The 14,146-nt window shown below is 40.8% G+C and overlaps 1 protein-coding gene and 1 pseudogene across 1 annotated transcript in view; one reads left to right on the plus strand and one right to left on the minus strand.

Moving 5' to 3' along the window:
• TRIM2 (tripartite motif containing 2) overlaps nt 1-14,146 on the plus strand; it is a 52,528-nt gene that overhangs the window by 2,776 nt on the left and 35,606 nt on the right. Inside the window, exons 3-4 of the mRNA XM_090288434.1 lie at nt 5,786-5,970; nt 8,811-9,048. Of these exons, the coding sequence (XP_090144560.1) occupies nt 5,786-5,970; nt 8,811-9,048 (423 nt within the window). The remainder of the gene's footprint in view (nt 1-5,785; nt 5,971-8,810; nt 9,049-14,146) is intronic.
• On the minus strand, nt 3,257-3,357 carry LOC149999317 (U6 spliceosomal RNA; annotated as a pseudogene).

The raw sequence follows: 14,146 nt of genomic DNA on the forward strand, positions 1-14,146 counted from the left end.
TAGGGCCCTGGCTGTGCTCTGCCATTTCTGTGGTCCCAGAATATTCAGCTTCTTTGTGTAGTCCCTGAGGAAAGCGAGGGAGGGAAAAAACAGGGAGCATACTTGGAAAGCAAGGTGACAGATGTGGGGTGAGGAGACCACACTCATCTTGATGGTCCCAGGGTACCTTAAAATGAATGTCGATTAGCTTGACTACTTAACACTCCATCATGCAGACTCGGCCTTCTGGAAATTAGTACTCTGGAGCAAATCTGAAGAACTGACTGCAAAGGGTGAGGACTTTTACGAAGAAAGCAGTGGCAAACAGTTATCCATATTAAGGGAAGAGGTAGGGGAAATAGGCATAAAAACAAATTGGGGACTTGGCTTTTAAATCAACTTCTGGATAAGCAAAAGCCAGCCATCTAGGGAAGCGGTCATGCATCTGACCCTGCAAGTAAGAACCTTTGGAAAGCTTGGGCATGTCCTTGTCTGGAGACACAAGTTAAAGTACAATAGATGCCCCCAGAATGCCACCACCACCCCCCACCGCCCTGCCAACACACACACATATACACACTTGCAGATTAATGTCAGGAAAGATACTGCATCTGGCCTTCTAATTTACAAAATGGCCCATTTGGGATAGCAGCGTGATTTAACTGGAAATAGGTCACCCTGTTTTAATTCCACTGAAGATTGTCCTCTTTTCTTTCTTCTAGCTGAGTTCTCAGCAACAATGCCAATTCCACTGCAAGTGAATGCTCACACATTTTAAAAGTTAAAAATACCTGGCTTCTTGAATCCTGTGTCAACCTGTGGCTTGAGCCTTTACCTTTTCCTGACAGGTAAAAGGTAGCATATTGTGAGCTATAGATCATCCTAATGGTTCAAGATTTCCTTTCTCTAACTGTACCAGAAGATTTTTAACTTCTTGAGATGCTGATTTTCGCATGCCCGCACCGCTGCCATTGGCCCGAGGGCAGTACAAAAATGTAGCAATATTAATAAATTCAGCAAAGTGGCAACAAAGAGGAGGAGTCACCCAGGAATGCCATGAAATGAAGCAACAGGCGTGGGATCTAGTGCTTGTAGGATGATATGTAATCAGATATGCTTGCTGCCTCTTACCCACAAATCACATGCTAACATTTTATTCTCCAAAGGAACATTTACCTGTTTCCCAACCATGTTTCCTAGACCAGCCAGACAAGTTTTCACCAACTCTCTCCCCTTCTCAAGAGGAGTGCCTTTCGGTTTGGCTTTTCTCTTCCACCCTCCCTTCCTGCCCTCCCTCGCGGTGGCGTCATCAGTGGGAGTTTGGGTGGTTTTGTGATCTAAATGGCATCATTTGGGGTGGGAGGTATGTTCTCAACCATAGACTTGTGGACGCAGGCGTTTTTCTTTCATTTCATCTCCTCCTATCAAGTTCTATTTTTCCGTGTGGCTGCAATTCTCACCAAGCTGTAGATTTGAGAAAGTGAGCCAGGAAAAGTACCAGAGATGATGAGAGGAAAGAAGTGCTGAGACAGGATTTTTCTCTGCCCAAGGACTTGGTGATGTGATTGTTGCATTGTTTTTACCTGCAGTGAGCTGTGCTGAGTTCGCAGGCCCCCACTAATAAGGAATTTATGTGTCGACCTTTTTTTACTTGCCGTGCCTGGGTGGCTTCCATAGTTCTCAGTGACTTTTCCTGCATTTGTGAGTGTGTTAAAAGATGTTGCTAACTGTTTACCTTCTGGATGATAGCTTATGTTGCTAAGCATTAGACTATCACATAGGGAGACAGGTACCATCTGATGTCAAGTGAAAACCTTCACATGACCGGTAATGACCTTGCTTTTTATCATGTCGTTTAGCAAGTCCCCCTGTGTCCTGCTGCTGGGACTGAGTTCATTCTCATGTTATACATTTAAAAAAATAGCATGTGTCTACTATGTACTAGGCACCGTTCCAGGAGCCGGGACTACTGCAGTGAGCAATCAGACAAGAAGCCCTTGAGAATTCTACAACCTAGTGGGGCATGGGAGGAGATAATATACGAAATAAATACATGACATAGTTATATTAGAAAGTGACTTATGGAGAAAAACAAAGCAAGGATGGGGGGAAGCAAGTGCTAGGGGGTTGGGGGTAAGTTTCAGGTTTAAATAATGGTCAGTTGGAGTAAAGCTGGAGGGGGGCAGTGAACCCCTCTGTAAACGGTGTTGCTCTTGGTTTGCCACTGACAAGGAACCTCAGTCTCCCCACGTAAAAGCTCTCACAGCTGGTTAATGTCAATATCATATCCATGTTGGCTATTTATGTAGTTTTAAAATGGATCTTCCTGTCTTCACTTCTCTACCATTTCCTTTTGTCAGTGTGTCTGGTACTTATTTCTGCATCCAAAGTATCCAGGCTCCTTCAGAGACAAAGTCCACCCCAGGCGTATTTTCATGTGCATCTCTTCAGACATTAGTTTTGCTGATCTCCAGCAGAATAGTTCTATGTCCTCATCTCCTCCAAGATCATTCACTCATTTCTACTGGTTATGTGAGTTAAGAAGGATCTTTGACACTTCAGAAACAAAGATGGGGAAAGAATGTAGGCTGAGAATCTAGATACGAATTTATTGCTTTTCTAATCAAGGAGATCAGAAACTGTGGTCATGCCCAAACACTTTGATTAAAGGCTGTCATATGTTTTGTAAATTTTCCTCAAGGCATATTCAGACTAATGGAAGGCTTCCCACGGTGCTTATTGGTACATTCTATGCTTCTATTTTTCTGAGCACATTATCCCTTTAGGAGCAGTCAAATTGTCTTCCTCTTGTGGGTATCCAGTCGTATTCAGGGAACGATAGTTCCTGGCAAAGTCTCTGTTTTGGGGAGTTTGGAAACCTTTTGTATTGACTCTGGGAGTCCTAAAGATCCAGATGTCTTCAACAGGTCACTTGTGACAGATCTGTAACATTGTTGTTATTTTAAATTAGTATTAATGCTAACAAAGATTCTCACCCGCCACAGTAATGATCATGAAATTACAATGAAATGTTTTTATTTCAGCTTTAGAGAATAAAAATGTTGGCTCAGGAAATTTCATTTTGTCAACATATATCATTAAAACAAATGCTTTTTTCTTTGCCCCAAATCTGAAGTGGAAGGTTAAAAAAAAGTAAAATACAATATATTTTCTCTCTGCTGTCTCTAATACTCAGTATGACTGAGTATTTCAAATGGCAATATGAAACTTTTCAAAAACTATTCGAAATAAAATTATTTTTAGCTGATTTTAACTGAAAAGATATATATATATTTAAAATATGGAACACAGCCTTACTCCAGGGCCATGCTAATCTTCTGTATCATTTCAATGTTAGTGCTTGCTGCTCAAGTGAGCCCTCTATAATTTTTACCTCTTTCTCTCTCTCTCTCTCACACACACAGTAAAATGTTACACTTGTTTAAGATTAAGTATCATGACTTATCAGATAAGGCAGAAAACTTGAAATCTGACCTTTCTGATTCATTGATTTTGCTGGATGACCTTGGGCAAGTCATTTAAACCCTAAGCTTTGGTTTCCTGATCTTACAGACAAGCAAATCCATTCTTCCCGATTCCGATGTCATGGGGATGTGGTTGAAGGAGAGGAGATGATGTGCCAACATTCTGAGTTTTTGAGAGATGAGCTCCATTTAATTCAATTAATATCATTCTCCACTCTTGTTCTTTAGGGAGACATTCAATGAAAGTCTAGCAGATAATGTTGGCTGATGAGATATGTTACACCTACACGGTTTCACTAATGCAGCGAGTCATTTGAATGTGACACTCTTGTGTAGCAGGCGCTTTCACAAAGCTCTGTGTGTTTATTACTCGTGATCTTTAACGAACGTATCTAGAAGGTATAGCATTGGAAAAATGTGTGTGTCACGTATGTAACTATACTCAAATACGTGTAAATAGAAGTTTCTTAATACAAGTTGACAACTTTTTAAAAATTTGATGATTTGGTGGGGAGAAAGAACTATCGTTTCTATTTGGAAATTCGTGGTTCCTTTGGAAAGTATAGAATTGTTGATTCCACAAAAACAGTTTATTTTTCCAGCTTCAAACACAGGTCCCAGGCCACATGAACGTGTTCTATATAAACTGAGCTTCCATAGTACAGCTTCCTTAAACACAAGTCATGGGAGGTGTGGTTTTAAGGAGTGAAAAGACCGTGGGTTTTAGTGACCAGCACACCTGAGTTTGCATTCTGGCACGTTTCTTAACTGACCCTCTTTTTAAAAAAAATCTTAATGATGTGAGAAGAATACCCTGCCTGTCTAGGGTCCTGAAGATTAATTACTTTATTTTTCGGGGGGAGAAGGACAGAAATAATTTCTATTAGGAATTGAAGGCTGTGGACACCTTAACCAAATATTCAGAAAATTAGGAAGTAAATTTTAACTCAGCCTTGGTTTGGGATAGAAGCCAGAAGTTCTTTAAGGTGGTAAATTTAGTCATAGCTTCTTCCCTTATTCTTGCCTGCTTCTCCGCTGCCCTCTTCTAAGTCTGCATTTCTGGCCTGATCCCTCACTTACTGAAACCTTCTCTGAATGAATTCCCTCACCTGGGCCCTCAAATGCCTACACACGAATAACAACAGACATTGTTTAAAGTAATAGGGACTCACTCTAGCCTTTGTCCCGGATCCACAATAAATACATTTTAGTATGATCCCTACAAACCTTTAGTTCTGAAGAAAACATTCTGAACCATATACAAAGTTTTTAATTAAAAGTTCCAATTATTCCCATTGTGTATATTGACAGTACGTAGGGGGGAAAAACTTCTCTACACTCTTATGTTCTGTGTGTGGAGCCTGTGAAAGAACCGGACAAAAGACAGATCATCAGGAGAAAAAGATGTACAAATTTATGGACATTTTATCTTCCCCAAATAAAATATGTTATATTTTACTGAATTTTATCGACTCGGTACTTTTAATTTTACATGCATGGGGGCTTCACAGAAAAGAGGTGAAAATCCAAAGAGGTGATTAGACCCGGGAGCTTGTAGACAGTTCTAACAAAGGGCAACACGCTGTGGAGAAGTGACTAGACAAGAAAAAGGCAGTTGGAACTCCTAAGGGCAGTAAATTGTGCGGAAGTGGCAGGAGAGTATGGTAGATAAGGGTTGTTTAATGAGGTTTGTTACTCAGATTCCTCTCTGTACCATCCTGAGTCTTCTCTCCCTGGTATGGGAGAGTGGGGGGCACCTTTATGACGGGGAAATATCTGACCTGCTTTCAGGCGGATGGGAGAGGGCACAAAGTTCCTCCCATGTCTGCTGTTTCTCAATTGCCTTTAGGTCAAAATAGTCCTTACATTGAGGTGGCGTGTTTTGATCCCCTTCAAGTACTGTATAATCGTTGGAAAAACATTCTATCATTACAAGACTATTCTGCTTAATACAGGTTATAAGACTATTTTAATAAGACAGTAAAGGTATATTCAAATATAGTCATGGCTGAAGCCATAGCTCTATAAGTATTTAACCCCTCAGCTGCTGCTGCGTTGGAAAACAGCAAGCATACCTCTTTGTACAGTGTCCCTTTTTAAAATTTGCTTTGTTTGCATGGTGAACCTGTGATCATTTTGTTGATTTGCAAAACAGGCAGCTCACTGTACTCCCTCCACAGCGTGAGAGTTGGCCATGGTCATTTTGAGGTCACTAACATGGAATGCTACCTGCATTCCTAACACATAGTGAATGAGCCAATGTTTGATTTGCACTTAGAGATTATTAAATATGTTTCCATTTTGGTTTTTCTGTCTGACAGCAGCAGTGTGCAGGGTCAGAGACAGCCGGCCCCCCATGTCCGTGGTCTAGGATGGCCAGTGAAGCCACCAACATCCCAAGTCCTGTGGTGCGCCAGATTGACAAGCAGTTTCTGATTTGCAGTATATGCCTGGAACGGTACAAAAACCCCAAGGTTCTCCCCTGTCTGCACACTTTCTGCGAGAGGTAAGCCTCCGTGCGCGGAGCAGGGACTTCCACAGACTGACCTCCCACCAAGGGTTCTTTCCAGAGTTCTCCAGTTACCTGTGGGAGACAATACATCTTTTGTGCTTCTGATAGATAGCTAGAAACATAATCGTGAATTGCCAATAATTTACTTTATTTCAAGTAATTACAAGTGGGACAAAAAAAATTCTAGTAGCTCTTTATTCATAGCCACAGGAGATGGAGCATTAACTATTTGAAGATTTTTAAAAAATGTTTAAATTTTTCCTTTGTTCTTTGTGAAACGATTAAAAATCTATCATTTTTTCCCATATAACGATCAGGTAAAAAAACCTGCATGTATGAGGCATCAGTTGAAAGGAGAGAGTCTCATTCCAAAGATACTAATGGCACATTTGAACATTATGATATTTCAGATGAAGAAAAAAACTATATATGTAATAGTTACAAATTACATATATAGCAATTTGCTATATATAAAAATATACTTCCTCATTTATTTTTCTTAAATGGTTTTTTCCATTGAGTTACTCATTTATCAGAATACACAGTTAACACCGTGTTCAATTTTCCACATGAGCATTAGCAGAAAGATATTGTTAGTAATTAGTTTATCTGTGGCCTCATTTAAGTATTTCCCCTAGTAAGGTTATATATTTCTCTTAAAAACAAATATGGAAAAAACAAAACAAAACAAAACAAAAAAACAAATATGGTACTTATGTTTTATAGCATTTTGTTAAATACATCTGCTATTATTATTTGATGTATATAATTAGAATACTTTGCTTTCTGTTACAAAACAGGAAATTGGTATCTCCAAAGGCTTCAAATCAATGCTAATTACATCTGCCATCTAATTTAACATAGATTTGTTAACTGATTGAGCCCGCTTTGAGTTGATTTACTTTGGAGGGTCTCAATTGCAACAGAATAATCACATCCTTGGTGGTGATGGATAGAGGGAGAGGTTTACTGTGGGTCATTATGGGTTTTGTTTGCTTGCTTTGCTTTCTTTGTCGTGAGCTGTTTTGTGGTCGTGCGAGTATGTGTGGCTATAGGGTTTTTGTTTGCTTTAGTGGCGGTATATAGAGCATCAATACCTTTTACTTTAGTCATTTTATATTTGGGCTTTAGTCCTTTGTAACTTATAATCCAAAACGGCTAAATGGAGAGTGATTTCCCCCCTCATCAACAGGTGTAGCTAAAACATGAACAGCAGCTAATTGTCCATACATCCCTGGGCTCCCATGGTGAGATCATTATTTGATCTGCAGCAGTAGCCGTCGTCCGGGGCTCCCTGTATACAGCGCTGAGAGCCACTCAGTCCGAGCTCAGCAGAGCTGCCCGATTCCCCAGTGTTCAGTGCCCAGCTGGTCTGTTGTTTGGTTCTCCTTTCCTTGTTTTGACAGGAGAGAAGCAACATGCTGAACTGCCCTGAGCCTGCCGCCTGCCCCCTGCCCTGTGTTTAGGTCTAGCCCAATCCATCTATATGGGATAGAGGTGCTTTTCATTGAGATAGGAAGAAGGCACATGTTGAGGTTTAGAACATGTGACGTCTAAGAGGAAGTGTTAAGAAGGCAGTTGGTGTACAGACTTGGGGCTCAGAGGAGATATCTGTGGGAAAAAAATGTAAACGTCGGTGTGTTATGCTGTAGGCAGGCGTGTGGATATAATATCCCAGGGAGAGAAGAGAGCTTACAGAGGAGGCTGGGTTAATGCCTCACTGTACTGACTCAGTAGAAAAAACAGAGCAAACAGGAGAACCAGGTGAGTGTGGGGTCATAAGCCAAGGGAAGATGAAGCTTCAAAGAAAGGGAGGGGGTGAAGCACAGCAGTCAAGTTTGATGAACGCTGTTGAGGAGTCTAGTAAGATAGGATTCAACGATGTTTATTGGATTTAGACGTCATTCGCTACTTCTTCTGTGACATAATAAGGAAGGTTAATTCACCTCCTTGTTGTCAGTTTCCTCATCTGCAAAGTTAGGGATATGGGCAAAAATCATTGGTTTTTGAATTCTATTTGGCTAGGAAACTGGAAAACATTGTACAATGTAGTTTAGAGTTTAGATCCTCGTACTAAATTGCCTTGGTTCAAATTCCTGCTCTCCCCAACCACCTACGTCCCATGGGCAAGTAACTTAGCCTCTCTCTGCCTGCATTTTGTCATATGTCTAAAGGTGATCATAGTAGTACCTACTTCATAGGGTTGTTGGAAGTACTTTGCATTTAGAGGTCAGTGTATACAATACGTTGGTCATTCTAGAGATTGGCTTGTAACTTTGTATGTAAAAAGAGTTTCCAAAAAAAAAAGGTGACATGTTTCTCCCATCTATAAAAGTCCACAAATTCATGAACACCAGACTAGATAGATATTCTAGACCAATGCTTCTCAACCTCAGTGGGGATGCAAATTGCCTGGGATCTGATGCATTAGGCCTGGGGAAAGATGTAAGAGTCTGCATTTCTTCCAAGCTCCCCAGAGAGGCCAGTGCTGCCCATTCACAGTCCACACTTGAGTGTGTGTGTGTGTGTGTGTGTGTGTGTGTGTGTGTGTGTCTGAGAGAGAGAGAGAGAGAGCGAGAGAGAGAGAGAGAAGGCTCTAGAAAACACTACCAAAGTCAGTGGCATCACTCTTTTCCCTGACAGGGCCAAATGTGAGTACAGGTTAGCTTCTGAAATATTCTTTTCCTAGTTAAGGGAAGTTACAAAGGCAGTTTCTGCAAAGTGGCCTGTGTAGTTGCTGAGAATGTGTGGGCACCTGTGAGACGTGGCGGTTCTGTTCCCTGCGCCCCACGGTGCTGATGGTGCCCTGGCTTCTGCTTCTGCCTCTGCCACAGGTGCCTGCAGAACTATATTCCCGCCCACAGTTTAACCCTCTCCTGCCCAGTGTGCCGCCAGACCTCCATCCTGCCCGAGAAGGGTGTGGCCGCGCTCCAGAACAACTTCTTCATCACGAACCTGATGGACGTGCTGCAGCGAACGCCAGGCAGCAACGTTGAGGAGTCCTCCATCCTGGAGACAGTGACCGCCGTGGCTGCGGGAAAGCCCCTCTCTTGCCCAAACCACGATGGGAATGTAAGTCGCTGCCCAGCAGCTTGACTGCTTGATTGGGGTTGGCTTCGGGCACTCAGAGGTTCTACATGCAGACAGAACTCCACCTGGAAAAGGAGTAATTAAAAAAGATTTTCCCAGCCCTCAGACTATTTTGCCTGCTTACTTTTCTCTGGCGCAATTTATTTAAATAATAAAATCCATCTTCATTGTGTCTATTTAGCACAGATTGTTGGTTTCCCCAGGAGAGCAAGTCTGTAACTATTTGCACGCTAGGCATACATTGATCTACATAAATATCTGTGTAATAAATTATGGATGAAGATTTAATAATAGATAAGTTCTGTAAATTGAGGGTGTTTATGGAAATGTGAATTCCAGTTCTTTATTTTTCTTGTGAGGAAAATGTTCTCATACTCCCTTAGATCCTATTTTTCACTAATAAATAGAATTTGAAGATTCGTGAGTCCCTGATAATAGATTATAGATTATGGATTCCAAACATATTTTATACTTCCAGAAAGCACAACACTGTTGTAAACTCAGGGGAACCTGCATGTATCATCAAATAATTGATTCACCACAGCTCTGTAACTCAAAGAGGCAGCACTGTACGGTGGCTAAGAGCACTGGTTTGGGAGTCAGACTGCCTGATTCAAATCCTGCTCTTCTCCTTGTTCTCTGTCAGCTTTGGCAAGTTGATCAGACTCTCTGCGTCTGAATTCCTCATTCATAAAAAGGAAGTAATAACAGTATTTACCATATAGGATAATTTGGGAGAATTAAATGTTTAAGTCATATAAAGTATATGGTAAGCTCTGGACAAATGTGAGCCATTACAATTATTTCTAATTCATAACTTTAGTCCCTTTAAAAAAGAATATGATGACTACTTCAAAAGTGTTTGAAACTGCTTATAATATAAGGCTCTCAGGTGTCATAGAACCACTAAAGCAACAGGAGATTGTTTGAGCAAAGCAATTATGATCAGCCATAACGAGTGTGGATCCGCCTTGGCCCAGCCACTCTCTCTGCCCCCCGTGCTGCAGCCTCCCTGGCCTAGAACTTGCCAAGTGTTTTCCCACCTTGGGCCTGGCTGGCCTCTGTTCCTTTTGCCCTGAATGCTCTTTGTTCTCTCTCCATGTGGCTATAACTCATTCTCATCCTCCAAGCATCAGCTCAGATCTCTCCTACACAGAACAGTCTTCTCTGAGTGCACCAAGGTGCCACCTCTGACACCCAGGCCCGTGCCATCACATCACTTCCTGTTTTCCTGCATGGCATTCACCACGCCCTGCATGCCTTCGTCTGTGTAGCTGCTGACTTACCAATCTTCTGGCTTTCCATTTGGAAAGGAAGCTCCAGGAGGGCAGGGACCATGTTCACCATTCTACCTCTAGCACTAAGCAAGTGTCTCATCCATAGAAGTATGGAAATCATTAGAGACCCACCTGACCCAAACAAGCAAAGGCTGCGCATTCCGAACTTGCTATAACAAGGAGACAGCCACCATTGCTTGTGTTTGGGCAGAGACTCAAAGGCGGGCAGAGGAGTGGGAACGCTCAATAGAAGGAAAAGGGAAGACTTCACATGTGCCCTGATGTGAGGCTATTGACCTGGGGAAGCGGAGGCGGGATAACTAGAAGGGGGCATCTCTGTGATTGGTTAGAGGTACATACTTGGCTTTCTCTGATTGGTCCTATGTTGGGAGCAGAGACAAAAATAAGGGAAGCTATCAGTGATCAAGTCCTAGCCATTTCAGACCAGTTGCTACTGAAGTTATTGTTTAGCTTTTTGGATTGTTACTAGAGGTAGCAATCTGACTTCCTACAAATCTAACTTACAGCAGGATGACTTCCTGGACCGTTTATTATAGATATGGCGTTGGTTTCCTGGGCAGGTTGTGGGTCAGAGTTCTATTTTTGTATGTGGTCTGGCCATTATCCATTTGTAGATTTAGTCTGTCAGAAGTCAATCAGTACCTATTTGTTGAAGAAACATGCCAGACACCGTGCTTGGTTCCTTACATACCACTCTGGAAAGGAGGTGTTAGTTACCTTCATTTTACAGATGAAGAAACAGACTTGAACAGTTTAAGTCCCAAATCTAATTGACACATCACAAAAGCTAGACCTGGAGGAAGGAGCACACTGAGCTCTTTGGGAGCCAAAATAAGAGAGACATCATGGATTACCTATCTTTATTTAATTGAAAGCACACCAGACTATCAGTAACTATAGGTTTTCTGCACATTATACTCCAAGGAAGAGTTACCATGTAAGTTTTGTCAGATGGTACCTTCAAAAGCAGTTTGAGTCTTCTCCTTAGAACCGTTTCTCACACAGGTGCTTAGTGAATGCTGAGGCTGTCTCCTCGGGAGCTCACATTCTAAATACTAGTTGGGGAGGACATTTTTCTCAAGTACAAGTCCCCTTAAAGTGTCACCCAGGCACGTAGCTCTCTGGAAGGCTGGACTTGATAGGGGAGTAGTTTCAGAGACATTAGGAGACCTACTGTAGACACTAGTCCAAATTTGGGATGTAAAGGGCAATCATTTAGAATGAGAAATAATGAGAGTGGAGAGATTACATAAGTAAGTAAAGGCAAGAGTGTTGTGGAATTCAGGGAAGAGCTTCTAGCTCAGTACAGATAGAGAATGGAGGTAGGATGGTGGGGTGGGAACACAGGTGGTCTGGAGAACACTGGATGAGCCTGGGATGAAAGATGGGGAGAAATGGTGCTGAGCTATGAATCTCATTGAGAAAATGTTTGACCTCAGCTTCATTAACAACGGGGAAGCACTGAAGCCTTTAAACATGAGATGAGTATTTTAGTGGCATTATGGAAGAATGGAGTAGCAGGGACTGGAGACTCCGACTCCAATTCTGAATTTATTGAGTTGTTCAAATGAGAGGTGATAAGGGGTAGAACAAGAATAGCATCAATGGACTTGGAAAAGAAAAGACGACTTTCAGAGGAAAGAATGCTCTTTCAATTGAGAATCTACCTCCCCAAAATAAAAAGGCACATGCTAAAATCTGTTCAACTAAGCTGTTAAGATTGTAAGAATTGAAGCAGTTAAAATTGGTCATATACTAAAAACATCACTGTATTTTCTGTTTGTGTGAACGAAGTCCTGCACCACCATGCATTCAAGTTATATTAGCAACACATTACAGAAGAAATTCTAATCTTTTAAAAAAGCTTACAATTATTTAATTGAAAAAAAAAATAGCAAAAATTAGACAACAAAATATTGGAAGTGGAAGCCTTATCTATTAAATGTATAAGGTAAAGTCACGTCTGTACTCAGGAAATGTTATAGGTTTAGGTATTTTCCTTTATTTAAAAAGAGTTCAATTCAAAAAGTTAGGGAAAACAAAGTAAGTATATTAGAAACAAAAGAAAGAAAATAATAAACTTACAGAGTTTGAAAATAATAAAACAATTGAGTAGAATAAATCTAAAAGCTGAATGTTTTAAACAAATTAATGAAATAATTTGACATTAACGCAGTAGAATAAAAATATAAATAATCGAATTAGGACTAATAAAGAGATATCAGTACAGATAAAAAGATTTTAAGAGAGTAAATCAATTCTATGTGCTAAAGGCTTATAGACTAGAAGTCTGAATGAAGTAGATGATTATCTAGGATATTACAAATGATCAAGAAAATCTGAGCAGACTGATAATCTTAAAAGAAACTGGTAAAAGTTAATTTAAAACTGAATTCCTTCAGACCTATATAAAACAGATATGATTCATACTGTGTATACTTCTGGATCATAAGAAAAGATAGGAAAACTCCCCAATTCACTTAAGATATATACTCATGACTCTGACACCAAAATCTAGCAAGTCAAAACGAGAAGAAAAGTATTAATCATTCAGTTTATGAAAGTAGCTGTAAATTCTTAATTAAAATACCCCTCAAAATTTTACAACATAAGAACACTTAAAAATTAAGAAAAGTACGAACATTACAAAAGAAAATGGGTAAAGAACTCAGAAGAATCACAGGGCATATATAAAATGGTAAAAATGCTGAACTTCACAAATAGGCAAATCTTTTCAAGTTAGGCACAAGTTTTAAAAAAGACAACCAACGCTGAGGGTAAGGTGAGACATTCTCCTGTCCTGTGGGCCAGAGGGTAAGTGGCTCTTCAGAAAGTTTATATCAATTTGACAAAGTACAATAAGTGTTTTACACAACCTCTTATCCTTTATTCCAGGAATTCCACAAATAGAAAAGTTCTAAGGAAATAGCTAGAGATGAGAATGGAGATTTGATATAAGAAGACTAATTGAACATTTTATATTACAGTAAAATTTGAAAATAATCTAAATGTGCAATATTAGTGAAATGGTTAATTATGGTAAGTCCATCTAACTGATTATTGAGTAGTTGTTAAAACTGTTTTTAAAACAGATGATCTTAGTGCCAATATGTGCGTATGCCTGTATGCTTTTTAATGAGTAGGGCCACAGTATACATGTAGTACAGAAAGGAGAAGGGTGTTCTGGGCAGAAGGGATAAAGTGTCAGAGAGAGTAGAGACATGAAGAGACTGTTGTTCTCTACATGATCTCAGAGTTCCAGGAACCAGGGGAGGCAGGTGTTGGACGAGATAAATAAAAGGTCTTGGAGGGCCCTGGATGCCACTTTAGGGAACTTGGTGTGTCCGAAGTCTTAAGGAGCTATTAAATGATCTTAAGCATTGAAATGCCCAGGTAAGATATGCATTTAGCTCATTTCAAAGTTGCTAGAGATGTGATGGCGGAGGGGAGAATGCAGTCAAGGGGACGAGCCAGAGGCCAGGGCCCACTGGGCTAATCCACAGAGGAGGCCTGATTCAGCCCAGCTGGAGCAAGATTGGAGAAGTGGGCCCTGGGAGAGGTGGTCAGCCCGGAGGACTGGTGGGGTCAGCTTGCGCCCCAGGTGCCGAGCTCGGGTGCCTGTGTAAACAGCGATGCAACCAATGGAAACAGGGTTGACTCTTGAAAATTACTATGAATTTTTATAAAATGGCACTATCAATCTTAGAGAAACTTTGGAAGGAGAAACAGGTTCATTAGTGCCCGAGGGACAAATAGAAAAGAATTCCTAAAGTTGTATTTCC

This window comes from Furipterus horrens, unplaced genomic scaffold (genome assembly GCF_987537825.1).
Source record: "Furipterus horrens unplaced genomic scaffold, mFurHor1.1.pri manual_scaffold_10, whole genome shotgun sequence".
Lineage (NCBI taxonomy): Eukaryota > Metazoa > Chordata > Mammalia > Chiroptera > Furipteridae > Furipterus > Furipterus horrens.